The sequence below is a fragment of the Ciconia boyciana genome, chromosome 8 (genome assembly GCF_034638445.1).
Source record: "Ciconia boyciana chromosome 8, ASM3463844v1, whole genome shotgun sequence".
Taxonomy (NCBI): Eukaryota; Metazoa; Chordata; class Aves; order Ciconiiformes; family Ciconiidae; genus Ciconia; species Ciconia boyciana.
The window spans coordinates 63,744,970-63,772,409 of record NC_132941.1 but is presented as its reverse complement, the minus strand read 5'-3'; the positions used below and the strand labels follow the sequence as shown (position 1 = coordinate 63,772,409).

Genomic DNA, 27,440 nt, shown 5'->3' with positions numbered 1-27,440 from the left:
CAGCCCCTCCACTTCCAGCTGCAAAGATGCAGTTCCACGTCCCAGTGGGCATGCACATGAGTGCTGGAGGGATTTGGCATCAAAAGATTTTGTGCTGGAAAATAGGATGGAAAGAGGAACTGTTCTTGACAGCATCTGCTGGTTCTCATCTAACAAGAATAAACTATAATTTTGCTTTTTAAAATGTGATATACTTCACATTCATATTTCATAGGCTTCATTTGCTTCATTATAAAGTAAATTTAATCTGAAACCCTCTATTTAAACAACATTCTTGGGGAAAAAAGAAGTGACACCCTTAAATTCCCACTGCTATTGCAAACTATTGCTGCCAAAATGGGGGAGGAAAAATGAAACATAGAAGAAAGAACATTGTAATACCATTGAAATTACAAATCCAAATTCTGTATAAATTACACACAGAAAACCCTCCTCCTCTGAAAGATTTAATAGCAAAGCTGCAAAGAGTACCTATATATTAACAAGGCTTTATTGAAGATACAGAATGTTATGTGGTATTTACTGCTTTCCTACAGCCCATTATCATAAGCACTTGCACAACAACATATAATTTAAATCAATAGCAAAGTTCTCATGGATATCTTTGAAAGCAGCTTATACCCTAATTTACTAAAAGCAGTCATCTGCAGCGAGTGTTTCTGTTATTTATTAGAATTAATTAAATCCTTCTGTATTACGTTTAAAAGTGTATCTCGTAAATCCTTAAGGGCCTACTATAATGACAGCAATCAGAAGAGATGATCAAGAAGCCTTCTATCAGAAAAGGGGGCAACACTCCAAAGGGAAGAAGAGATCTTGCTAAATAGCAAAGCCAAAGCCACGAACAACTGCAGCGGCACTACAGGAGACATTCAACAGACTGGGCAAAAGCCGGCGGAGTGACAGGGACCAGGACAGAACAGACAGACATCATGAGGACAAAATCAAGGGCTAAAAGAGGCAAGATCAGAAAGCACTACTCTGGAAGAAAATGGCAGAGCTACAGCAATGAGGCATATTGAGTAGCAAAGAGCTACTGCTTGGATGTCTTAATTTGCAAAGGCAATGCTCAATCACGCTCCTAGCCCAGTGTTTGGCTGTGTTCATTAGACTCCTCGATTGCCAGAGAAGCTGGCTGCAGAGAGCTGTTGGGCTGATGCTCCAGGAAGAGGCTCAAAGTACTCAATCAGATACCTGGCTGAAGGTCAGGATAAAACTGTTACACCGCCCATTTTAGCAAAGACAAATAATGTAAACCAGTTAACAACCTGTTAAAACATTCATTATCATGAAAGGAATATTAGTTTCATAATATGTGGTTTTCAAACAGTAAACATGCTTCTTGATTTGGTAACTTATTTAAATTTGCTCTTTTCCATTACAGGTACCAAAAAGGAAAAACAAAAAAAATTGCTGTGGTATGACCATTCAAATTTGTTCAATGAACCAGAAAATATTGCTGCCCGGTTCTTATGTTTTCAAGAGAACAAGCCTGTACTGCAATTGAGGAAAGCAGAGAGCACATACTGCTACTGCTGCCAAGCATATGAAAAACAAGCAAAATGCAGGATAATAGCAATTCACCTGTTTGCTTCCTGTCATTTTAAGCTGAATTTCACAAAAAACAGCCTCTGTAGGATTGTGCTCTGTCAGTCCCCTCATGACATTTATGCCTTATTGAGTGATTTCAGCCGCACCTGAGAGAGGCAGAGATCTCAATGGCAGTGAGTTTGCAACAATAAATAGGAAGGATGGAACAGAAAATGAGATAAAATATTAGACATCAAGGGATCCACTAAGGTCACAGCAAAAGGGACTTCCAAGTTCAGCTGAATGTGACATAATTCAGTGTCATCTTCATAGATATCATGATATTTCATCCTATCATCTTCACAGATATCATGATATTTCATCCTATCATCTTCACAGGTATCAGGTACGTCCCCACTGATGGTCAGTCTAAAGCATATTTTGCAGTACCGTAATGCCAGAGAGTGGGCAGATAAATCACCTGGTCCTTTTGCCTTTCAGAGATGCTCCTCCAGAAGATCACGTTTGGTTTTGGCCCTCAAACTGGGCAGGTTGTCAGTCTTTGCTGCCAGCCACTCTAAGTGCCGATAATCAGCCTGTTTTGTGAGCAGCATATAATTAAACTTATCTCATTTGGATTGAGATATTCAGACTGCTGAACAAAAGATTTTCTCCTACTTCTCTTTGTTGGTTTTCTATGCTGCTGTCATCAGAGAATGCATTAATAGCATTGTAGCCAATATGGTCCAAAGCTATGAAACAAGAAAAATTTGTAAGAAGAGGCAATAACTTTTATTATATTACTTAGTGCAGAAAAAGCTTGATATAGAAAAAGCACACAAGCATTGTGCTCATAGTCTGTTCATCAGGACATTATCTGTATCATTGTTCAACAGGAGACTTGCCTCTGGAATGAAAATAAAAAATGTTACTTATTATTTGTGTTACAGTACAGATCAGTCAAGATTAGGAGACACTATTTTGCTACTTTTGAGTCCTAAGAGTTGGAGTTACTTGACGTCAGTAATTTGTTCTTCCCTCATTTTCAAGGCCACTTCTGGTGCCCTTGAAGGATTAGAATTGGCATCTCTCTGCCTTTTTTAATGTATTAAGTACATTTTAGATTTTTAATTATGGCAAAGGCTGTTAAAGCCTTTTAAGATTTCCAAGTAGAGTTAATACATAGAGTATATAAAATTACTCTTTACTACTCTGACTTTCTAAAACACTGCAAATAACACACAATCAAAACACTGGCTCTTCCTGACGGCCGCTTTCACGCAGCAGTTACCTCCCGTTAACTGCACGCTCGCAGCCCCTGCGCTGTTTTTGCTGCACCCAGGGGTGAACCCCATTGTGCCGGGATTAGCCGGCCACATGACCATCTCTGCAACCACAATAATCGCCCCGTAGCCTCCTATTCACGGCAGCCGGGGCACAGGCGGGAGCAATAAAGGTCAGGCTCAGCGTGCTCTTTCCCAATTATTCTCCAGCCTGGCCAAGCAGTAGCAGACAAGAGCACGAGCAAACACACTGGCTGGTACTCACGGTCTGGCTTTAACGTGCTACTAAAGTGCAGAAGCTACTCAGCTTATGTTTAACATCTTTTGGTTTAATCACCTCTATTTTGAAGAGTTTGGACGATTTTTTAAATACATTTTCTCGAGGCTCATTCGGGTTATTAAACCACCTGAAGTGTGACAAACAGACCACAAAGAAGGCAGCTGGACCCCAAGACTGAACTTTTCAACTGAAGAGCTGGGAAATACTAATCCTGAAGCAAGCACAAACGGATTTCCTCAGGGTTAAGGGGCCTGAATGATCAATCAATACAACGGACTCCTTCCATTACTAATGTGTTTTTGCTGGAAATAATATATGTAAGAAAAATGGCATTTTTAACCTTTCCTCCAGAGATCCACTGGTTTTCAGAATTACTTGACTGCAACGATGGTGATGAAGAGGAAATACTAGTATGTGGAGAAGATTTAGAGCTTAATCCTTTCGATGGCTTGCCTTACTCTTCCCGTTATTACAAACTTATGAAAGAAAGAGAAGAACTTCCAGTATGGAAAGAGAAATATCCTTTTATGGAAAGTTTGCTTAATAATCAAGTTGTGATTGTTTCAGGAGATGCTAAAACTGGCAAGAGCTCCCAGGTCAGTACAACATGCTTGGTTGGGTTTTTTTATTATTATTTTTAGAATTATTGAATGTTGTACACTTTTCAGAGTTAGTATTACTATTTTACTAATATTACATATCTTAAAACAGAAAAAACTTTTTGCAATGAATTTACTATTCACTGCTGTTGCCCTTTATTTATATTAGGCACATCAATATCCAGATTTATATTACACCAGTATCTGGTTTCTGTTAGTAGTGGACTGTTGCTATGCTGAGTGCTGTATGGTATTGCAATATAATAACATCCAGTTCTGAAGAGTTCAGCTGCAGTGCACGCGCACATAGTTGTATTGAGTTTAGCAGTTCTCAGTGTAGAAACAGATGTGTAGCCATCTATTGTAATCTGAGGTATTAAGGCCAGAGAGGGAAAGTGAAACACAGAAGGTGACAAAAGATTATCGCGGTCAAATATAGGTGTCAAATATATATATCAGCATATATTTAAATAACTTTCTTCAAATATTCTCAAACAATTGACACTTACTTTACTTTTGTCTGTTACAAGCCATTTTTACTTGGTTGATGATGTCTTTTGGGCTTCAGGGTAAGTTGAGCACTGAAGAGTAACACTTCTCAGACTGTCTGACACAGTGTCATAAACAACTAACAAATATCTCAAACTACAACTTTTTTTGTACTAAATTTAAAAAAAAATCAAGCCCTTTCTGAACACTGAAGACCACATGCATTAACTGCTATAGTTTAAAATTCAGAACCAAATATACACATAACCTTAGAAAAATTCTGTATCAAATTTTCTTGTAGCTATCAGTATGTGCACTGTAAATTATTGCTGTGTTTGCATCTCACATCATCACATCTCAACTTGAAAAACTATCAGCTATGTACTTTAAAATGTATTACAGAATGTATCAGCTAAAATCCTTCCCTACTGAAATTACAGGTGTATTTCTACTGTCTTCAGAGAGGCCAAGGCTAAGTGTAAAATACTTTAGGACTTATTTCAGATTGCTTTAGTATTTTATCAATAAATCATTCCTTCTACATTTGGCTGGCTGCTATTTTGTTCCACTGGAAAATTTTATTGCCTCCTCCCTAATATTGACCAAACTTGTCATCTTACCCTCTTTTTGTCCATCATCACATTGAATGCCCAGGGGAAATGGTAAAGTCTGCAATGCCTATGTTGGATTCAATGCATATTCTTACTTGGAAAGCGTGTTTTGGTTCTGATTAGTGCTATATCAGGAAAGAAATACAGTGGATTTGCAGGCAGGTCACTGGAGAAGGTGAAAAAGTTCTCAGGCAATGAAGGATTGAAATCAGTAGGGCTGTTTCTCAGGGAGAAGTAATGGTCTTTCCCTCACTTCAGCCAAGAGCAAATGCTTTTTCCAAGAATACACAATTACTTTACAGAACTCATGTTAAAAGACATTACTGAAGCCAAGATCTCAGTTGACTCTAAACACATAAATATCCACTAGGACTATCAAATTCTGTTGTAATAATGTATAACAACCCGAGTCTGCTACCACAGTAAGCAGAGAAGAATTTTCAAGCAAGTGTTATGAGCCAAAACATGATTGTTTATGACTGGGATCAGGAGTAAACTTTCCTGCAGGTAAAGCTGTAGGATAATTACTGTTGCAGGGCATCTCATATCTGCCAGACACTTTGATGCTGGACACTGCTAGAGATCACATATTGAACTAGAGAACTAATTGAAAATTCCTATGTTCCTATAAAAAGGATACACACCCACCTGGTGCCTGGAATATTTTTTGGAGTGCAAAGTCTTTACCCCTTGTTATTGACTTTAATTTATACAAAACAAACTTTGTATAATAATAAACTACTTGCTAAGAAATATTAGCTTTTTAAATTGTCCTTAAACAAGTTTAGTAAGATGTAACACATTGCTAGCTGGTTTTTAAACATTTTTAGAAACAAAGAACTATACAGAAATAAATGATATGTGGCTGATGCAGCTAGTTTATATATGTTAAGTAAAGGATTTGAAACCTAATGCCTTCACTAAAATAATATTTATAATGCAATTTTACTTTCTCATGACAATAACATTAATATTTTCTAGTGTTGATTTTCTACCCTAAATATATAAATCAGAGAGCTACTGCATAAGTTTCTGGAGCAGTTCAGTTTCAGTTATCTTTGTTTACAAAGTAATTAATCTGAAATTACATCTATTTACTGTGGCATTTGTCAGTTTGAAATCCTCTTCTTCCTGCGACATTTCTCATGTCAAGCACCTGAGTATGACATAGCACGGGCAGGTTCACTGCTGAGCCAGCTGAGAAGCCTCTGACAGCAACTGCACTAACATTGTTGGATCAGCCAGGAGATGCTTAAGAATGATACTGCCGCTGTTACCCACTCCCCAGAGGCCAATTCTGTCCCTTCTGCAATACATTCGAACTAATCTGAGTCCAGTTGAGAAATTCTCAGGTAAACCTTCTAGCCCACATCACTCCAACTCTTGACTACTTAAGGGATTCAGCATCTCGACATTTATCAAGGCAGATAATTTCTGTGTCAGCTGCAGCTCATCCGTCAGCAGTCAGGCAGACGGTAAGCAGCGGGTGCTCAGGCTGACTTTGTTCTCCCACACTGTCTACTTCTTTTGCATTACAGTCGCCACTAATCGTGTTAAATACCAAATACATCTGTTTTCTTATTTACTTACAGATTCCTCAGTGGTGTGCTGAGTATTGCCTTTCTGTCCACTACCAACACGGTGTAGTCGTATGCACCCAGGTACACAAGCAGACAGCGGTGTGGCTAGCACTGCGTGTGGCTGATGAAATGGATGTCAACATTGGCCACGAAGTGGGGTATTTCATCCCATTTGAAAGCTGCTGTACAACAGAAACTGTCCTGAGGTTTGTGTGTTTGGTTTTTAATGCCTTCAAACTACTATGTAGCTTACAGTTCTTTGCAAGTGCAAAAGTTTGCAGCTGACAGCACTCCAGTCCTTAGGCTCTTCATTGCATCACTCCACTAATGTGGTCAGGACAGATAACTTAACAACCATGGGGGAACATTGCTATAGTTGCAAAAGATTTTTGCATACAGTATGAAAACAAAAAAACCACAACACTGCTTTATAAAGTTGCATATGATATTCTAAAATGCAGTTACCGGAGATTTCATGATTAATCAGTAAGCTGTAAAAGGCTTGAAGGAGGTATTCTGTGCTAAATTGTAGTAGAGATTTAAGTGGGCAAGGTTACCATCTGTGCAAAACTTCAGAAGCACCTCAGTAACCTCCATATCATTCTACTTTTTCTTTCTCTGTTTTCCAGTACAGGAGTGTTCATTACCATGAGAGAACATGGGATAATCCATCACAAAGTAAAGCTGAAATTTAAAAGCAATCAAAACTCATGGTTAGAAAAGGGTATATTCAGTAATAAGAGAAAAAAGCATTTAGGAGGATATTTAAGAGATAAGAAATGCACTTAATGTATTAGATATAGGCAGGTGACAGCAGCAACACAGGGATTCAGATTTGGAGCCTCTCTGAAAGTTAGGGGAGTTATTTCCTCTGGTTCCTTAATATGGCAGGCACAAATTATAAATTCTAGATCATAAGCCTTTTTCCCAGCCACTGATTTCCAGTGGAGAAGAGGATACTCACCACTTCTGAAAATCAAGTTCAACCGCTCTTCCTTTTGCATGTCCTTTCTCTTTTGCGGAGAACTCTGTAAACCTCTTCCTGCAGCACATCTTCCTGCAGCTGCTCCTGACGTGGAAGGGAGATGAATCCTATCCTCTCACACATCGAAACCTGGTTCAAGAATTCAAAGTCCTCCTGAGCAACACAGCAAAAGATAATATCCTTTAAAAAAAACTTTAAGTAGCAGGAATAATAGGCATAAAAGTGAGGAGGGCTTTACGGTATGAATTAATCTCTCATCTTGGTTCTGGCACTGCCTCAAGTGCGCGCGTACACCTTCTTTTCCTCATCCAAAAGTATTAGTTCCTAGGGCAAGAATTGGTTATGGCATGCAGTATGCTTAGATAGTCTGGAAGACGAAAGGCAATATAAGTAATGATTTTAGGGCAGAAGTATTTCTTCTTTTGCCTAGAGCACCCTTTCAACCATAGTGCCACTTAGTGTCATTGATTTACATTGAGTTTCTAGCTACTTAAAGAAGGATTTAAGCATGTAGTTGCAACTGTGATACTGTCTACAAAATAGACTCTCTGTTCTTATCAAATCTTTCTTGTTAGAACAGAAAGAACCAAGCTGCCCCCAAGACCCTGAATTAATTTCTTACAATCAAATCTGAATATTCCAAGAAACTTTGTAGAGTTTTCCGTTTGTATGTTGCAGATACTGTACAGATGATATGCTACAAAGGGAAATGATGTCGATGCCTCTTCTGAACTATTACGGCGTTATCGTCTTGGATGATGTGCATGAAAGAACTGTTGCAACAGATGCGTTACTTGGCCTTCTTAAAGATGTCTTGATATCGAGACCAGAACTGAGGCTGGTAATACTTACTGCGCCTCAAATGTCCAGCAAACTGCAGAATTATTACGGCAGTGTCCCCTTCATAAGGGTGGAAAATAAACACCACGCAGAGGTTGTATACTCTTGCAGCGTTCAAAAAGACCATTTTCTGTCTGCACTAAGACTGCTCTTCGAGATACACCACACAAAAGAGAAGGGTGACATTGTGATCTTTCTGGCATGTGAACAAGTAAGTTATTAACCAATTCCAGTATTTCTGATTTTAATCAAGAAACAATTTACATCTGTGTTTTTATAGAACCTATAAATATCTTGTTGCCAGTACCTAAGACACTGGACATTGCCAACAGTTTTTATCAATTCAGGTTTTTCCAACAAAGAAGTTATGGCATACATAATGCTGTATTTTATATAGATAGCACAAACTAATGCAAGGAACTATCAGATTTTCTGTAGGCTTAAAGAAAGGCCATCATCCTTCTGTGTGATGCAAAAAGTAGCAAAGGTGGCATACAGGGACAAGGGCCATAGATGCAGGGAGTTAATACATTGCAAGCTATTCTGGCATTGGGTATATCACACTTTGTGTTATCCCTGTTTTGCAGGAATGGACACATGTCCAGTTTGCATAAATGTCCTACTTCACATGAATGCTTTTATCTTAAACTTGTTTACAAGGTCTTTCTATTTGCATTCTCCTTTATGGCTGCAAACTTCCCAACCATTTGTGTACACAACAGCAAGAGGCAAAGATCACTCCGGAGGTGCAATGGTAATCCAGGAATCTGCATGGGCTTGGCTATTCTAAATAGAGGCATCTTTGAATCCCTGAAGACAGCAGAGATGCCCTAAATGCACTGCTGCCAGCATTGCACGATCACGTCCTTCTCAGAAAAAATTCACAGTACTTTATAGCTGTCAAAGCAATTGCACATCAAATAAACATTTTAAGACTTGAAATTATTATAAATTATTATTATCATTACTTATTTCCTGATAGTGATCTTCAACCTTCCACTTCGTATCATTAAATCTGCTTTAGAACAACAAATTCACTTTAGTAGCCCCAGGGGATAATGACTTTTCACATGCAAAGATAAATTACCATAAACTATCCAGGTAGTATTGCTTTTCACTGTAAAAAGGGGGATGGATATGTAACACTTTTAATAATGCTAATAATCAGTTTCAAACTTTACAGACACAACTTTTACAAATGATGAATTAATGCATTCCCTGTATCAGTTCCCATATTTACAATAGGTAATGTTAGAGAGAAAACACATAGCCTTTCCATTTCAAAGGACTGGGAACACAGCTTAGGGACATTTTTTCGATGGGCAAGTCCCACAAAATACTGAAATAATAATTTCTTTCTTGCCGAGAAGAGATTACTTAGTTCTCTCTCTCACAATGAATAAAACACTCGTTATGAACTGTTACCGCACAGTTCACATCCCACACATTCTTGCTTAACTGTGATTTAAAGTTTCATATTGCTAATGGCTCACTGTTCCCTAGCACTCAACTGTCTTTTGAACTGAACAAAAATACGAATAACCTAAGAACATTAAGATTTATGTGTTGTCTTGGTGCCAGCCTTGCTATTAGATGCCACTGTCATATCTGTATAAGAATTTTTATAGAATACTTTCAACCTATAACTACTATGAATGTAGTTGCACTCTCAAATAGAAACTGTCTGGTTTTTCAATTTTGAAAAATGTTTGCTAATAAAAATGCTTTTGAAAAAAAAAACACTTTCAAGCTGAACAAGTCTATGAATGATTTTTGTATACCTTTAGAAAAAAAAAATCATTCACAACACAAATGATTTTATATTTTAAAAAAGACTAAAACGACAACAAAAAAACCTTTTACAATTGATATTCAACCTCTGAATTTGTGGACTGTTTTAAAGGTGATGTTCCATTAACACAGCTTAGGGACATTTTATTGACTTTATTAAGTCTTCACAGAGTTTATTAATCATTAGGGGAAAAAAACACCCAATACAAACCTTTACAATACTTATATCTTCTTAAGCATAACTGAGGTAAAGTAGGGATGTTTCTGCATACTTTGATTTTTTTTTTTTAATGTATTGTAATTGGACTAAGAACATAATAGCAGTTTCCAAAGTGACCCAAACAGGGGCTCTGCCATTTTAGCCCTTCCAGTGATGGGGACAGTAGGGATTGGAGAGGGTTGGAGCAGTGACTTGCTGTGACCTGTGCTGACTCCAGGAGCACCCGTGCACATCGCACCTCCGCCAGCAGCGCAGGTCACCCGGTTGCCAGCGCCGGGGTGCACCGTGCACACGTAGAGAGCTGTTTCCCAGGGGACGCTGCCACTCAGGGCACCCATGTGCATAACTTCTGTTGCAGCAGAAGAGAAAACATTTTGGGCACACCAGTGGAGTACCTGAGTATCTGCTACAGCATTACAGACAAATTAGTCTGCTACAGACAAATTCGCACCAAACTCTTTGGCACTAAATGACCGATGTGGATACATCCTACATGTCCTACATACATGAAGTTTAGTGACCGTTTCATAGTTTCCTCAGCCTTGTTATTCCTATACTATATTTTTGCACATCTGTCTTCCCCTGGAGGTTGGTTTGGATATGATTAAAGCCAGAGAAGACTATTTTGAAAATTGCAGAGGAGAAAAAGACATTTCAAAAACCAGCACAGCTTTTCCCTGGTCTATAGTTAGCCGATACAGTTGGTAAATTCTCATACATAGTTCTTTTCCCTTTTTTTTTTTTCATTTAATTATTAATCATGTAAGATTTAAATGTTGTTATAGTTTGATACATAGTTAAAATTCATCTTAGAATAAAAAAGTTGCTTTAAATTTAAATATTGATATTTGTTTTTCATACTCACAAGAAAAAAGAAAAAAAAAGTCTTTCTCCTGATTACAGGAAATTGAAAAAGCTTACCAAATGATTAGACAGGAACAGTCTAATTTAAATCCTGACCTTGGAGAACTCATCCCAGTTCCTTTATACCCCACAAAACAAGACCTAATTCCCAAGCCAAATCAAGACAAACAGAAATGCTGCAAAAAATACAGAAGAAAAGTGCTGCTCACCACAAGCTTTGGAGAATCTTTGATTTGGATTAAAAATGTAACCTTTGTCATTGATGTCGGTGTTGAAAGAAGAAAGGTTAGTAAAGTTAACCAAAATCAGTACGCCTAGAATGAACTATGCATAAGCTTTTTTTTCAGGGTGGGGGAAACTGAAACGTGCAGCTCAGATTGGTGCAAATGGTTTCTAAAGGATCAAATATTTTTCTGTTCTTTCATAAGTCACATTCTATAAAATTTTTAACATTCCAATTACCAACTTTCATAGACATGGGAAAACCAAGCAAGAAGACACAATTACTTCCTAAATTCAGTCAGAAAACAACATTTTCAAGTTTCTAAAGCCAGATTAACACTCCCAGCTGAAACTGCCACTCATTTGGGCACCAAACTAATCACATTCCATTTGCAAACTACATCTCACCTTAATTTTGGCCTACCATTCCTAATTATGTCCTCGGTATCTTATAGATAGAGCGAAATACAATCAGTTCTTGGCTACATATTGGCAGACTACCTGGTTTAGTAGTTTAACCTCATCCCTTGCTTAACGCCTTTGTAATCAGTGTAGTGCCACAGAACATATAACTAACGCCAAGGGCTGCTCACACAGGGAAGCACTTCTTTTTAAAGCTGCTTGTGCTCCTTCCAGATACGTGCTTCCACCTAAGTACCTCAAAATGCTGCAAATTTATCGAATTAATCTTTGACCTTTTAAAGCTCATTCTAAGTATGTCCTCAGTTCTTCTTTTCCACCCCATCCTGGGAAGGACTAGTCATTACATGAATTGGAAAGCTGCACTGCACTACAGGCTTTGTAACTGTTCAATGCATTCTGCTAGTCAAAATAAATATTCCAGTAACAGGCAAAATAAACAATATAATGCAGTTTCTTTATATAACCCAGAATTGAATGACCAAAATGGAAGTTAAGTGTTCCTAAAATTTTGGATCAATGATCATTAATCCTGATTAGCCTTGAGAGTAGTTCAGGCAAAAGCTTGGAAACTACCAGTACCCCTCATTTTCATTGCAAAAAACTGTGTCTAACTGTTATTTTTAAGGGTTCTCATTTGGAGGTTATAAACTAACTCAGCCTCAAGTCAAGGATAAAAAAAATTGTCATACTTTTCTGTGAAACGAACAAAAGCCTAAAGGCAGTTTTCAATTAGACCATGCATAACCGAACTTATTTCTGAAACTACAGTTGTCTTCGATGACAGAAATTAATATCACTTCCACGGTAATCTGAAGCCCAAAGTAAAAGTCAGTGCTTCCAGACGTCCATGAATCAGAAATACGAAGTGATGGGAACAAATCAGTTTCAACACAGTCCTGATGGCCATCAAATCACCCCTATTGGTTACACAATTTTTACCCTTTAATTCAATTATTTTGTCCTAACAGCTGAAGTTTAGTCCTCTAATATTCATCCCGCAGCAGTTCAAATTCACATTCAATCCAGCTGAAAGGCCGTATGCACAGAACAAAATCCCGCGTAAGTCTTGCAGCTGGGATAGATAATAAATTTACCTGGAGGAAAAGAAATTTGTCCCCTACACTGAGGCACATTTTACCTTTTTTATTAAAACCCTGCTTAAAGTAGACAAGGTCAATTCAGATGACATGACTAGAAAGTTGCCTTATCCAGATGTTGTATGTCTTGCCATATACTACAGAAGCTTATGGACATTATCTGGTGGTCAGAACAGTGAGTGAATCAGCTCCTCAGTTTAATCAAAATAAAGTACAATTAAGAAAAAAATAAAACGGGGTATTGCACATCTTTGCTACAGTCCTTGTCTCCTGTACTGAATTGACAGATTTCAGTATTAAGACAAAAATCTGGAGTTATGGAACAAAATGTTATCAGACAATGTTGGGATTCTGTCATTGGAAGAAATAAATAATCTTTTTTGATGCTTTTCTTGATGATACCATAGATATACATTTTGTGCTTTAGTAAGGTACATTTCTTCAGAAAAAGACCTTTATCTTAGAGTATACTTACAGAGTTACTGCAAAACATAAGTGTCTGTCAATTTACCAAAGTGCTGACTGCTCTCATTTCCAAGCTGGTGAAATACGTAGTATAAAAAGAAATGAAACTGTTACTATACTTTCTGTAAAATGACCTAGACAAAAATTCAATACAGACCATTAACATTTTTGTAGTCTTCTCTTACTTATCTGATGCTTAATATCTCTTTCATTTAAAGGTGTACAATCCTAGAATCAGAGCAGACTCTGTTATAACGCAGCCTATCAGCAAAAGTCAAGCAGAGATGCATAAACAAATTCTGGGCATGTCTTCATCAGGTAGAATTATTAGCTCAAAATTTAAATCCATTAACTCAAATTAATAATAGAATTGATGTGTCGATGCAAAAAAAAAAAAAAAAAAAAAAAAAGGTAATTTTCCTGAAATCTCTTCCAGGAAAACTCTTCTGCTTGTATCCTGAGGAATTTACATACAAAGAAATGAAACCACGTACACCAGCCAAAATAAAGGAATCCAAGCTAACTAGCATGGTTCTCTTCCTGAAGAGGATGGATATAGCAGGCTTTGGACACTGTGACTTCGTAAGCAGGCCAGGTAATGATGATGCACCGATTTTCCATATTTTTATTATTTTTGCAGTTATTTAAAGATAATTTTGTCCTGTTATTCACAGTACTGTTTTTTATTGAAGTACTTGTAATAATATTGGCACTGCTTTTACCACTTACTTGCTAGACCAGTTCACAATGCAATAGTTGCACTTAGAAAAATGGTACCGTGTATGAACTGTTTGCTCTGAAAAAGACCATAAAGTATCTGAATGGAATTGGAATTAAAAAAAAAAAATAATCAATATTCCAAATATCTTCTCATCTAGGTTTCATATTATTTTCCTGGAACCCACAAAGAAAATTGGTGTCCCATTGTAAAAGGCATTGTACAGATATCTAACAAAATATATTCCTTTAATCAAAAGTTTACAACCCAAATAAACTACTTTTGTTACCTAGGAGATATATTTAGAGGAAAACAGCCTTCTTATCCTCCAGCATCTCCCACCTCAAATTTACAATAAGCTGTTACTTAAGGACAATATTATTTATAAAATAAACCCAAATAAACTTTCAATACTAGCCAGGGAATACTCTGAATTTTGAGGTAAGGCTGTGAAGAAAGTGGTTGCTTTTTTTTTATTATTATTTTTCTGACCTCATATTTTAGGGCTTTATCTATAGAAGGATATTCTCCTCTGTTCTGACCTACCACAAAAAACAAGTACCACTGCAAATTCTGCTGTTGATTTGAAGCCAATTAAAATGAGGGAAATAGCACCGATTTCACTGGTTTGGGGATCATATGACCTATTGCTAGCTTAACTTATGATAATTTTCCCATGCAAATAGGAAGAATTCTTATATTTTCCTCCCTTTCCTCATGCACATACACGGAAATAGAACGATCACTTGTCTTCCACATGTTGTGCACTGTAATTAATCAGTAATAAAGAGTTTAATTCCCACTGTTGGATGCTGTGATAGATTGTAAGTGGAATTTTTAAGTAGAATTTATTCTACTTTTCCCTTGTCTGCCCGCTTAGCAGAAACATGCCTAAAAGAAATGTGAAAAAAACATTGCCAGTCTGAGAAGTAACTAATTCAAGACTGATGAGAATCAGAGTATTTTGGCCTTGTGAGTGTCACCTCCTGTGCTGAATCTAGTAAAACTTCATGGAAAATGGTTATGGAATACAGCTGGCTTCCACTCAAATTTAGAAAGTATTTTACTAAAAAAAAAAAAAAAAAAAAAAAAAGTCTAAAATGTATTCGTGCTTTTACTGGATATAAAGAAAGTTGTTCTTGAACTGTAGAATGAATTACTAAAGTTACGTTAGGAAAAGCATTCAGTATTTTTGGATTTAAAGGCACAATGGAGACAGTTGGTATTGAGAGAGAAAGAAATGCTAGAGGAATTTAAGGATTTCGCAGATGTGGGAATTCTAAGTTTTGTCTGTATTTTTGAGATAACGCAGCTGAAGAAAGCAGCTTGCTGATGTGTACAAAATAGCAAAGCCATTTGATGAATGCATCAGCTTCACTTGGATGGGCATCAAATATGAAAAAGTGTTTGCTAACTAGATCAAACGTGCGAGGTCAAGGTATTGAAAAGTTTGAGGAATTACTGAAACAGTGTGAGGAATGTTAGAGAAACCGTTTGAACAAAGAAAATATCCCACAAACACTGTAGGGGGTCCACTGAAAGGAGATGAGAAAGTCTGCACAATTTCCTGGTCTCCCTCCCGTCTTACGGCCCCACACAATTAAACATTTGAAACATTGCTTTAATTGTCTAGTACAGCTCTTCCTTTATCCTATAGATCACACATTGGCTTTCTTTGCCTTGGGGCTTTCTTTTTCCCACTTCTGAGCAGGCAACAAACCTCTTTCCTACTAACACTTAAGTTATATCCCCACCACAGTTCTCCAGAGATGACTATAAAGCTCACACTATCAGAACACAGACAGTTTGAAGTACCTGGTGTGAAATACATTTGTCTGAAAGAAACAGGAATACTGAAGTAAGCAAATTTGTAAGGGGAGTTAGTTATAGTATTAGACCAACGTACAGAACTCAAAACACATGTCAAACTTCCAAGCACATAAAACCTACTTTTGGGCCCTTCATCGTCCCGAAAACTTTGGGTCAACGATCTCAGCCTGTGAAAGCCCAAGTTTTCTCATTCTGTGTTGAGACAGCCCCAACCTGCCGCACACGCTCAACACCACACAGGTCTCCAGTGGCTAAAGCAGCACGACATCCTCCAGCAGAAGCAGAGACTGACCCTAAAGTCACACCACGGAGTCCTTGCTGCCCAGCTCCAAATACCTCTAGTACCCAGTTAAAGGGTAGCCCTGAATCTTTTTCATTGCTAGTTGTAAGGTCAAATAGACGTTACATCTTTCTGGATTGCGTACTGCAGGAGAGTGGTGCAGAGGAGGCAAAGAGAAGAGCTATCAGAGATGGAAAGTGTCCCCTCTTAAGCAAGAGATGTTAGCTTTGCAAAAGGCTTCATTATTTTTCACAGAATCACAGAATCGTATAGGTTGGAAAAGACCTTTAAGATCATCGAGTCCAACCGTAAACCTAACACTGCCAAGCCCACCACTACACCATGTCCCTCAGCACCTCATCCAAACGGCTTTTAAATACCTCCAGGGATGGGGACTCCACCACTTCCCTGGGCAGCCTGTTCCAATGCTGGACAACCCTTTCAGTGAAGTAAAATTTCCTAATATCCAGTCTAAACCTCCCCTGGTGCAACTTGAGGCCATGTCCTATCACTTGTTACCTGGGAGAAGAGACCGACCCCACCTCTCTACACCCTCCCTTCAGGTAGTTGTAGAGAGCGATGAGGTCTCCCCTCAGCCTCCTTTTCTCCAGGCTGAACAGCCCCAGGTCCCTCAGCCGCTCCCCATCAGCCTTGTGCTCCAGACCCTTCCCCAGCTCCGTTGCCCTTCTCTGGACACGCTCCAGCCCCTCAATGTCTCTCTTGGAGTGAGGGGCCCAACACTGAACACAGCATTCGAGGTGCGGCCTCACCAGTGCTGAGTACAGGGGGCAATCACTGCCCTAGTCCTGCTGGCCACACTATTCCTGATACAAGCCAGGATGCCATTGGCTTTCTTGGCCACCTGGGCACACTGCTGGCTCATATTCAGCCGGCTGTTGACCAACACCCCCAGGTCCTTTTCCACCGGGCAGCTTTCCAGCCACTCTTCCCCAAGCCTGTAGCGTTGCATGGGGTTGCTGTGACCCAAGTGCAGGACCTTGCACTTGGCCTTGTTAAACCCCATACAATTGACCTCGGCCCATCGATCCAGCCTGTCCAGGTCCCTCTGCAGAGCCTTCTTACCCTCAAGCAGATCAACACTCCCGCACAACTTGGTGTCATCTGCAGACTTACTGAGGGTGCACTCGATCCCCTCGTCCAGATCATTGATAAAGACATTAAACAGAACCGGCCCCAACACAGAGCCCTGGGGAACACCGCTTGTGACCGGCCGCCAACTGGAGTAAACTCCATTCCCCACCGCTCTTTGGGCCCGGCCATCCAGCCAGTTCTTAACCCAGTGAAGAGTACACCCGTCCAAGCCATGAGCAGCCAGTTTCTCCAGGAGAATGCTGTGGGAAACAGTGTCAAAGGCTTTACTGAAGTCTAGATAGACAACATCCACAGCCTTCCCCTCATCCACTAGGCGGGTCACCTTGTCGTAGAAGGAGATCAGGTTGGTCAAGCAGGACCTGCCTTTCCTGAACCCATGCTGGCTGGGCTTGATCCCTTGGTTATCCTCTACATGCCTTGTGATAGCACTCAGGATGATCTGCTCCATCAGCTTCCCTGGTACCGAGGTCAGGCTGACAGGCCTGTAGTTCCCTGGGGCCTCCTTCTGGCCCTTCTTGAAGATGGGCGTCACATTAGCTAATCTCCAGTCAGCTGGGACCTCCCCAGTTAGCCAGGACTGCTGGTAAATGATGGAAAGGGGTCTGGTGAGCACATCTGCCAGTTCCTTCAGTACTCTCGGGTGGATCTCATCAGGCCCCATAGACTTGTGAGCGTCTAAGTGGTGCAGCAGGTCACTAACCATTTCCCCCTGGATTATGGGGGCTCCATTCTGGTCCCCGTCCCTATTTTCCCACTCTGGGGGCTGGGTACCCGGAGAACTATTGGCCCTACTATTAAAGACTGAGGCAAAGAAGGCATTAAGTACCTCAGCCTTTTCCTCATCCTTGGTCCCTGTGTTCCCTCCCCCGTCAACTAGGGGCTGGAGATTCTCCTTAGCTCTCCTTTTGCTGCTGATGTATTTGAAGAAGTATTTTTTGTTGTCTTTTACAGCAGCAGCCAGATTGAGCTCTAGCTCAGCTTTGGCCCTTCTAATTTTCTCCCTGCACAGCCTCACTACACCTTTGTAGTCCTCCTGAGTTGCCTGCCCCTTCTTCCAGAGGTCATAGACTCTCCTCTTTTTCCTGAGTTCGAGCCAGAGCTCTCTAGTCAGCCAGGCCTGTCTTCTTCCCTGCCGGCTCATCTTTCAGCACCTGGGGACAGCCTGCTCTTGTGCCTTTAGGACTTCCTCCTGAAAGAATGTCGAGCCTTCCTGGAGTCCTTTGCCCTTTAGGGCTGCCTCCCAGGGAAGCTGCAGTCAGTTTAGTTGCATAAGCCTTCTGTAACCTGAAGTGATGAAAAAGGCTGAGGAAGAGGAGGAGGGGTCTCTGAGACAGTATACAGACCTAAGCGAAAAAGATGAGCAACAAAGCTCACAAAACAAGCAGTGTGGCTTTTCGGACCCTAAGAAAACTCCTGGACATAACAGTTCTTATTCACATCTACTACCAACCTATACAAAGCCAATTTGCCCACCCTCAACCAAACATGGCACAAGATCAACTGGACCAAAAAAAACCCCACAACCAAGCAAAGAAAAAGACATGGCAGTATTTCTATATGCTCTCATCTGACCTGGCCAAATCAAGTGCTGTTCAGAGCATACAGATACTAAAAACACAAATAGCCTTTCTATTTCTCCTCAGCACAGTTTGTCCTGGGCTTGACTATTCCATGTCTCTTCACCTCCTCGGACTTCATTTCCCTTTGAGCAAAGGGAGTAAACACATTGCAGCCTCTCCCATGTGCCACACACGCCACAGGCTTTCCTGTGCACCATTTCTGTTCAGCTAACATTCTCAAGTTTTCTTTCCAATTGAAACAGATGGAGGCTTTGGGGTTTTTTAACCCAAGGTGAATTTTTCCTAAATAAAAGAATGTTTTCACCGAGATGACCAAGTAACATATGGACATCAGCTGGTGAACAAATCAAAAGTACACCAAAATTCATAGCAAGAATTCAAAGAGAGGTACTTCACAGTCCGCTCCCTGCACATGAAGTAGAGAACATGTAGCTGATAAGTAAAGAAACAAGAATTACATCAGTAAAACATTTTATTTCTTCTCAAAAACAATGTGCACAAGTTTTTTTTCTGCTGCTTTTTGAGGAAAAATAAAAGCCTGGATTAACTCTGACTCATTACTGCATTATGAAAGCAACAAACATGTCAGGCTTACAGCTGCTGCATTTAATTCATGCTATAATCGAGATGAGCAAATGCAGCAGACTTGTTACCCTTTTTAGAATTCACGAGCCATATGAAAATGTATTTGGCACTGCAGTTCTGAAGCGCATTATTTGAATTCCTGTGCCACTATATTAGGGATGTGTTTACATTTTTATCAGTTAATCAGCTAGATCTTTACTGTGTTATATAATGGGACAAAAGAACTCCTTTCCCATAGATTGCAGCAACATGATGTATTTTTGTAAATCACTGGAAAATCCTTATTTAAACTATGCAAATCAGTATAAAGATGAAGCTATGTAAAATATCCATAAGAAATCAAGGTGAAAGCAGTTTGCAGATTCTGCATTTTTGCAGAATTACCATAAACAATTTTCAGATTGAAATATTTGTTGATGGTCACGGATACCATGACATTTGAGAGCTATGCCATTATAAACCCACTAAGAATATATTTCTAGAATATCCATAATAACAAGAGTTGTACAAATGCATATAATTTCAAATTGTTTCAGAAACAAAATTTGTTTGCATATGTTTTCATTAGAAACAGACTGTCAAAGACAGAAACTGAATGTGCCATGTAAGGTCTGCTCAACAGAGATCACTTCATGGCAGATTTATTATCATAAGTTCACTTGTTGATTCTGTGATGTTTTCATTTCTGAATTTCATCGATTAAATAGTATTATATATCTCCTAATGAAAAGCTTTCTGATAGCATAGACATGGCCACATACTTCATAGTATGTACTGCACAAATCAGTGGAAAAGCATAAAAGGAACTGGAGGAGGTAAGGACCAGGCAGCAAACAAACACAGGAAGCAAAGTATGGACTGGACAACCTGACCCTTAGCAGCAGTCCCATATCCATGGGACAAGAGACATCAGGAATGGGAGTTAGGGCAGTACGTATAGCCCGAGAACTGAGCACATACCACGCTGCATGTAGCCAATTGCTTAGAATGGGGAGCTGCTATCACAAAGGGCATCCCAGAAATGAGAAGGGGTTAGCCCAGTACTGTTAAAGCTGGACTACTCTCATGTCATTTACTAGAGAGTACCAAAAGAAATCAAAGTGATTAAAAGTATTTTTTATGCCATTATATAATATTCTTTAAATTATACTCTTTGTGGATATACATGTTGCACAGTCACGTATGTGCTTTGAAGATGACACAAAGCAGATAGAAAACCAACTTTGCTAAACAGTCAGTGTTATCCCTGGTGTGTGGATATTACTAGGTATATTTATGTTAGGAAAATGCAGGTCAGCCTCTGTCCTGACTGTCCCTGCTGGCAGAAAAGCACAGTAGGGACCATTACCAGCCAGCCTGGAGGAGTGAAGAAGCAGCGTAAGGGGGAACGGAAAGACTGCAAAGTATGAGTTTGGAAAAGTAATTTTTAATGATCAACTATAACTATAATTTCAAAATAATAGTTATAGAATTGGTGGCTTCAGAGCATGACAGACTCATAAAAAATCCTACCTCAGAAGTTATAGGGGAAAAAAAGAATCAAGATGAAACCTGCACACAGAAGCTTGTCCTTGCAGAAGAAAAATCTTTGCATAATTTGAAGAAAACTTGGCACTAGATTATTCCATATCTTCAGTTTGCTATCCAAGGAGCAATGTTAAAAAACAATAACAGAAAATGCCATTCCCCAGAACTATTCTCCCTGCAGTAACTACTTTGGCAGTTCTTCATGCTGTTAAGCCTAACAGAAGCTGGAAAAATTTGTGCTTTGCCAGGCAGTGAATCAGCTCTTTAAAGACAATATCCCTTCACCTGACATTCATGTCAGCTCTAACTTTATAACAGTTATTTCTGTGGAAAGAAAAGATCTATCAAGAAAAAGGTATTTCACATACTCAACATTTTCACAACGTAGGAGACCAGAACACAGGACCTGTAGATCCTCCAGATAAGCATGATACAGCAGTTAAATGGACTATTAAAAATCATGAAATTTACCTTTCATTCCTATCTCTAATATCCACCTATTACAGAACACTGGGCAAATCGCTAAATCACTTGCTTCCTTATGCAACAAGAAGAATACTTTTGTATTTATTTTATCACACCTTGAGCACTTCAATTTCAGCCATGTAGGATGTGATACTGAAAAGATTAAAGGCGCAGCTACCTTTAGAAACATAACTTACTCTATTCATGTCAAAGTTACAAAAACTGTGAAATGAAGAATATAATTTTAAGTCAGCTTGAAACTCTCAGATAAATGATTTCAGTGCTAACAATAACATTTAGTTACATATTTGCTTTACTAAGCCTAAGTACGATCAAGAGTAGGATCTGTATTTATATAAAACTGGTCAGATTTCCTGAAACAAGTCCAGAGCAGCCCAGTCTTAAGTAGCCAAAAAACACAGGCAAGGGAAAGAAAATATCAGATAAGGAAATACCTTTTAAACTTCCAGAGATGTGACAGTTTCTTGTTGAAAGCACAGGACATATCTTGAGAGCTTCTTTTTAACTTTGCTCCTGTGAAAGCAGCAGTCGAGTCACAAAGCCTTGCAGTTTGCCTCGATGGCAGCAGTAGTTGGCGTTGGCAAGCAGCCCTAAAAATAATGACACTTGCTTGTTACAAATCATTATCAGACAATGCAGGTTTCTGTTCTTTAAAGAAGAGCTTTCCATATCTAAACATTTACACTACTTTTGTTTTATCATAGTTTTTATTTAAATAGGAACCATACCATAAAGAACTCTCAAATGAGCATTTGCTGTTCCTACAATGGCTTTTTATTGATTGAATTTGTGCCTCAAAATGCAGACCCATATCTGAAAGCCCTATTCTATTTTTTTTTTAACTGTTCCCTTACCTGCTCTAATCTACCTTCACTATCTTGTCCTTTCTAGCACAATAAAACTCCAGGAGTTGTCTTTTTTTTTTTTTTTTGTAACACTCATAGCAAAATAGGGAAGTAATTTGTGCTTATAAATCTCAAGGCAACTAACTCTAGGGCATAAAAATGCAAATTGCTGATGCTATCAGGGGATTGAAATTGACTGCCATGTAACCATATATTTTGTAAGTTCTAGCACAAACTACTTTGCTGATTTCTGGAAATTAGCTCTCCATGATTTCCTAGTAATTACTATATGTCTGAATGACCATTTTACTCTCCCTGTATTTTCAATCACTGATATCTATTTCCTGTCACTGACTCTTATTCTTCATCAGCTGTTACTTTTCATTTCTTTAAACTTCTAAGTATTTTCTTCTCAGATGCTTTAGCTTTTGCAAGGGCTCATCTTTTATCCCATTAAACCTCATATGTCTGATAAATGTTCTCTCTAGACAGAAACCCCTCATGTTGTACAGGCAGAGATAGAACTCTAATACTGAAATGAAACAGGTCCACAGTTTTAACAGGAATTTACAGACTCCTGAGAGAATGTCTCTGAATACTAATAGTAAGTGTTTTAGAATTAAGTGAAGTCACAACACTAACGGATTTACACACTGGAGAAGTTCTGTAAAAGCTCATGTAAGGGGAATTAATAAACTATTTTTCCCCTTCAGACATTAGGATCAGAAAAGGGTTAAAAACAACAGGTGCTTGCTTACTTCCAATTTTATTTTTTTCTTTACTTCGTTATAACTAGTTAATTACAGAGTGATGGCAATAAACTAACAGCTCACTGCCAAATAAATAAAAACCTGAACTCAAGATTTTCTTGCAGCAAGGAAGGGTGCCTGAAGTGCGGCGTTATGGCTAATCGTGACCTACCAGCTCCTTACAGGCTTGCTTTGCTTTTAATCTTCGTGATGCAGAAGTAGCCTACCAAAGACAGGTTCCTGTTCATAATGAATTCAAGCAAGAAATTCTTTCTAGTCATCTACTAATGAAGATACAAGAAAAAATACACACCCGGCCTGTGTGGGTAGCTGTGGTTGTCTTTCGGGTTTTTTATTTAGAGATTTTTTCGACATTAATATGCAAACTGACAGCAGCCCACAGAAGCCTGAAAAATTGCCAGTGCAGTCATTAGTTTCCCAGTGCTGAGTATGCTTGGCTAGGGATGAGGCCAAGTCCTGCTGTAGTGGAATTTTTGCTATCAACTTCAACAGGACTAGAATTTAACTTGTTATCCATAAAACAGAGAGAAAATATCAAACCGTTCCTTAAACTGGAATAAGGAAAAAGTTGCTGCAATGATAGGAGAGCAGTTAGGAATTTAAATGAACTGGCACTCATAAAATATATTGACCATTACAATAAGACCTGGAATAGAAATCTACCTTTGAAAAGAGCTGGGAGGAAAGCACCTTCACACTTCAAGAGTTCCCAAATCTCCACCAATGTCTTTCATGCTCTAGCAACTACTTTTTGGAGAGTGTAGGCTTGACAACTTCTACTCAGCTTTCAGGGTCACTCTCTCTAGCCCCAGAACTGTAGCCTCCATGGCTGCACATAAAGCTCTTCTATACATTGTTTTACCAAAGGGACCTACTTTCATCAACAGCAGATTTCCTACAGACCTGCTCAAGTTCTCATTCTAACTACTGATTTGCTTAATCCTGTCCTTTCAGACATGTTTTTTTATCACTGCAACTGTGAGGGTCTGAATTCATTACACCATTCTTTCAGCAGAACAAAGTGTCGCTGAGAAAACAGACTAATTTTTTCAAAATCTGAAAAAAAATGTCAGAATAACGCTTCACATTCTTCTGGCACCATCTATCAAAAGAAAAAGCAGTCATTAATAGTAAAAGGACTAGGGTATACATAAGCTGATTCTCTTTTCTGTCTTCCACTGCCTCAGATGCAGAAAGCACAAGAAAAATACTGAAAAAAAAAAAAAGGTAAAGGAGAAATTCAGCAAGATACTTAATGAGAAAGGAGAGTCTTTGTCAAACTCTTTTGTTATTTACTCCCATCCAGTTGAGAAGTTCAGAAGAGCTACTGCAAATGCCATCTTTTGGTCTATCAAGAAATAACTGATGAGATATAATGATAACTGATGAAACAGGCATATTTGTGTCCCTGTGTAGAAGCCATTTTCTGTATCTTCAAATCTTGTGCGTTGTTGATTTCATTCACCCTCATCTGTGAAAAAGGAAGATATACCTATGATTTGTGGAGGTAGTCCTCATAGAATAAGCTTAATATGCCATTGATCAAAACTGAATTAATTGAACATAATTGTTGATACTCCAGCAGTCTTCAGAAAAAGCACGTGGACCACTTTAGCCTGAAAACTCGGTGTTCAACATATGCAGAAGCAAGCCTCCCTACCGAACACTCTTGGCAGGCCTCCACTTGCATTTATCTAACATCTAAGACACAACACCCATCACTTCAGTCTTCCTTCTCCTTTGCTTTCACTGTTCAGACCCCCATCTTAAACGCTGAACTCTAACTCCTGATATCCTTCATGTTTGCCTCTGCTCAATCCATCTCGTACTCATGCTCCCTACTCACTGTGTGGTCCAAATTCACTTATTTCCTACCTTTTTCCCAAATTAGTCTCTCAGCCTACCTAATTATTTTCCTATATTCACTCATTTTTTTTTCTGCCTCACTGTTCTCACTTCTACCTATGTAGGTTGTAAGGAAGTTATAACCCACAATAAGGGAAAATAGAACATTTAATTTTGTGCAGAGGGAAAGTACAGCCAATTGCTGGGGAGACATTTTCTTTTACTATGTTCCCATTTTTCTTCTGACATCATGAGAAACTATGTAAAAAAATAATAATAATTTTTAAAAAAGGCAACCAAGAGAACTCCAAATACCTGCAAGAATGGTAAGACAGCTACAACTACTGTAAATGCTTGTCTTTAGGTTATAATCCTCTTTCCTAGAGCTGCTGTGTATCTCTCAACACCCTTCAAATGTGACCACACCTCTTTAAAAAGAACAACCATGCACACAAAAAATACCTGAAGACTGCCAATAGCGGAAGTTTTTGACATAGTCTCGGTGCAATACGCTACTCAGCACTCACTGTGGCTTGACTTTTGACAAAAACTGCTCTGACAGAAAAAAGATCAAGTTACTTGCAGCCCTGTAATTGTTAGCCCTTATTTGCTTCCTCCAGAATGTTCTCAGCCTTCTGTTCATCTCATTTATTACTTTTTCTTCTTACCCACTGTCAAATGATAGAAGGGGATTTCTATCATTTTCACACAGGAAATACACAACTGAAATATTACAATGAGAATTCAGGCATTCCTTTATATGTAACCGTTCTGAAGAATTTGAATTCTCTTTCCTTTTTGTTAGCTCCTGAAAGCCTGATGCAGGCTTTGGAAGATCTCGATTATCTAGCAGCCCTGGATAATGATGGGAACCTTTCTGAATTTGGAATTATTATGTCAGAATTTCCCCTGGATCCACAACTGTCAAAATCAATTCTGGCTTCGTGTGAATTTGAGTGCGTTGATGAAATGCTCACCATTGCGGCCATGGTAACAGGTACTCATAAATAATGTCTCACTGCATGGCTTGTGCCACCTGCCAAATCCACGTAGACTCTTTCAAAGTCTATTCACAAGGGCAACCCAAAGGCAAACTTTTGTTATTCACATCCTGCTTATTTCAAGTAAATTAGTATCTTTGCCTGTTTTAAGTCTTTACTTTAAGCATGCAATGAAACACAAGTAATGAATTAGTAAGTAGCAATCCAATTCCATGCTTCAGATGCCCCATTAACTTCCAACCTTTTGTCAGAAAGCATACACAGAACGTCCCTTCAAAATGAACTTTCTTATCGCATATTCATGTACATTTGTTGCAGACTGAAGCAGTAAATTAGGGGACGTTCTAATTACAAACAATATTGAACTGTTGACCTATGAAGAGTTACTTTGTGATCTTGTTTCTCCACTTCAAGTATTTCGTAAAACTAACTAACCTTAAGCATCCATACCATTCTGTCCTGACGGATCACTCTGCTCCTACGTGGCACTGTGAGACAAACCAGCTGGCCCCAAACACTGGACACATAAATGTTCTTGCTCCAGACTTCATATTAGAAGGTTGTTAACTATATAACTTCTTTCACTTGATGTGTCAGAGCTTTCAAACCAACACGTAAACCCCAGATATTTAAAACCTATCCATTCTGCAAAAGCTGCCATTGAAATCTTAATACATCAAAGATGCACAAAACCAAAGGTTTCGGCATAACTGAGAGGCGGGTGACTCTAGAAGAAGTTCAAACAGCAAATAATGACAATGACTTCTCAGGATCCCACCAGATAGTGTGGGACCGGGCTAGACTTAGATTCTTCCAGGACTCAGCGTTACATAGTGATGTTGGCTCCAGCGGTATTTAGCTGTCTCACTTCTCTCTACAGCAGCCTCCTAACCATATAGCACTACGCTACTGGTTTTATGGCATAACCCTAGAGTACAGAACCAATGCTTGAGAGGTATCTACTGCTTAACAGCCACAGCTTAACCTTGCCTGTAGAGAATATTTTGGCGTGGCATTATTGTGCTCTGTCCAGAGGGAATATCCTAAGCCCAGAAATTGGTGAGGAGTCTTAGACAGCAAGGACACGAACCCACAGGACACCAAACTGCATTAGTTCTTCTTATGGAACAACTTGGTGTTATGCTCAAGCTGGCTTGATTTTTAATAGAGGGCCTAAATTTGTGATAAAATTTTTAAGTGCAGAAACCAAATGTAAATGATTGAGCATAGGCACATTTTAGTTTTTAAAAAGCTCAACCATCTCAAAAGACACAATTACGTAGCACAGCACCACAACAGAAACAAAATACACTGGAAGGCACAAATATAAACATACATGAACAAATTAAGGCATTACATCCATAGATTTAGTTTCTTTCTATATTAAAGAAACCACATGCTTGGATTCTGGATAAATTGGATCATGCCATTATGAAGCATTTTTGGCATCAGTCTAGGAGAAAGCTTCTCACCTTCTTTTGTGTTTACAGCACAAATTAACTAAACAAGAAATTGAAAGAACATCCACATAAATAAAACCTTAGTGAATGCAATAGATTCTTCAGCAGCAATTCAACATTG

The 27,440-nt window shown here is 38.9% G+C and overlaps 1 protein-coding gene across 1 annotated transcript in view; it reads left to right on the top strand.

The window, feature by feature from the left end:
* The first annotated feature begins 3,419 nt into the window (after window positions 1-3,419).
* The window catches only part of DHX32 (DEAH-box helicase 32 (putative)), a 28,130-nt gene continuing 4,109 nt past the window's right edge, over window positions 3,420-27,440 (top strand). The window contains exons 1-7 of the mRNA XM_072869795.1: window positions 3,420-3,689; window positions 6,385-6,578; window positions 8,036-8,408; window positions 11,112-11,357; window positions 13,498-13,597; window positions 13,716-13,874; window positions 25,664-25,855. Coding sequence (XP_072725896.1) covers window positions 3,420-3,689; window positions 6,385-6,578; window positions 8,036-8,408; window positions 11,112-11,357; window positions 13,498-13,597; window positions 13,716-13,874; window positions 25,664-25,855 — 1,534 coding nt within the window. The remainder of the gene's footprint in view (window positions 3,690-6,384; window positions 6,579-8,035; window positions 8,409-11,111; window positions 11,358-13,497; window positions 13,598-13,715; window positions 13,875-25,663; window positions 25,856-27,440) is intronic.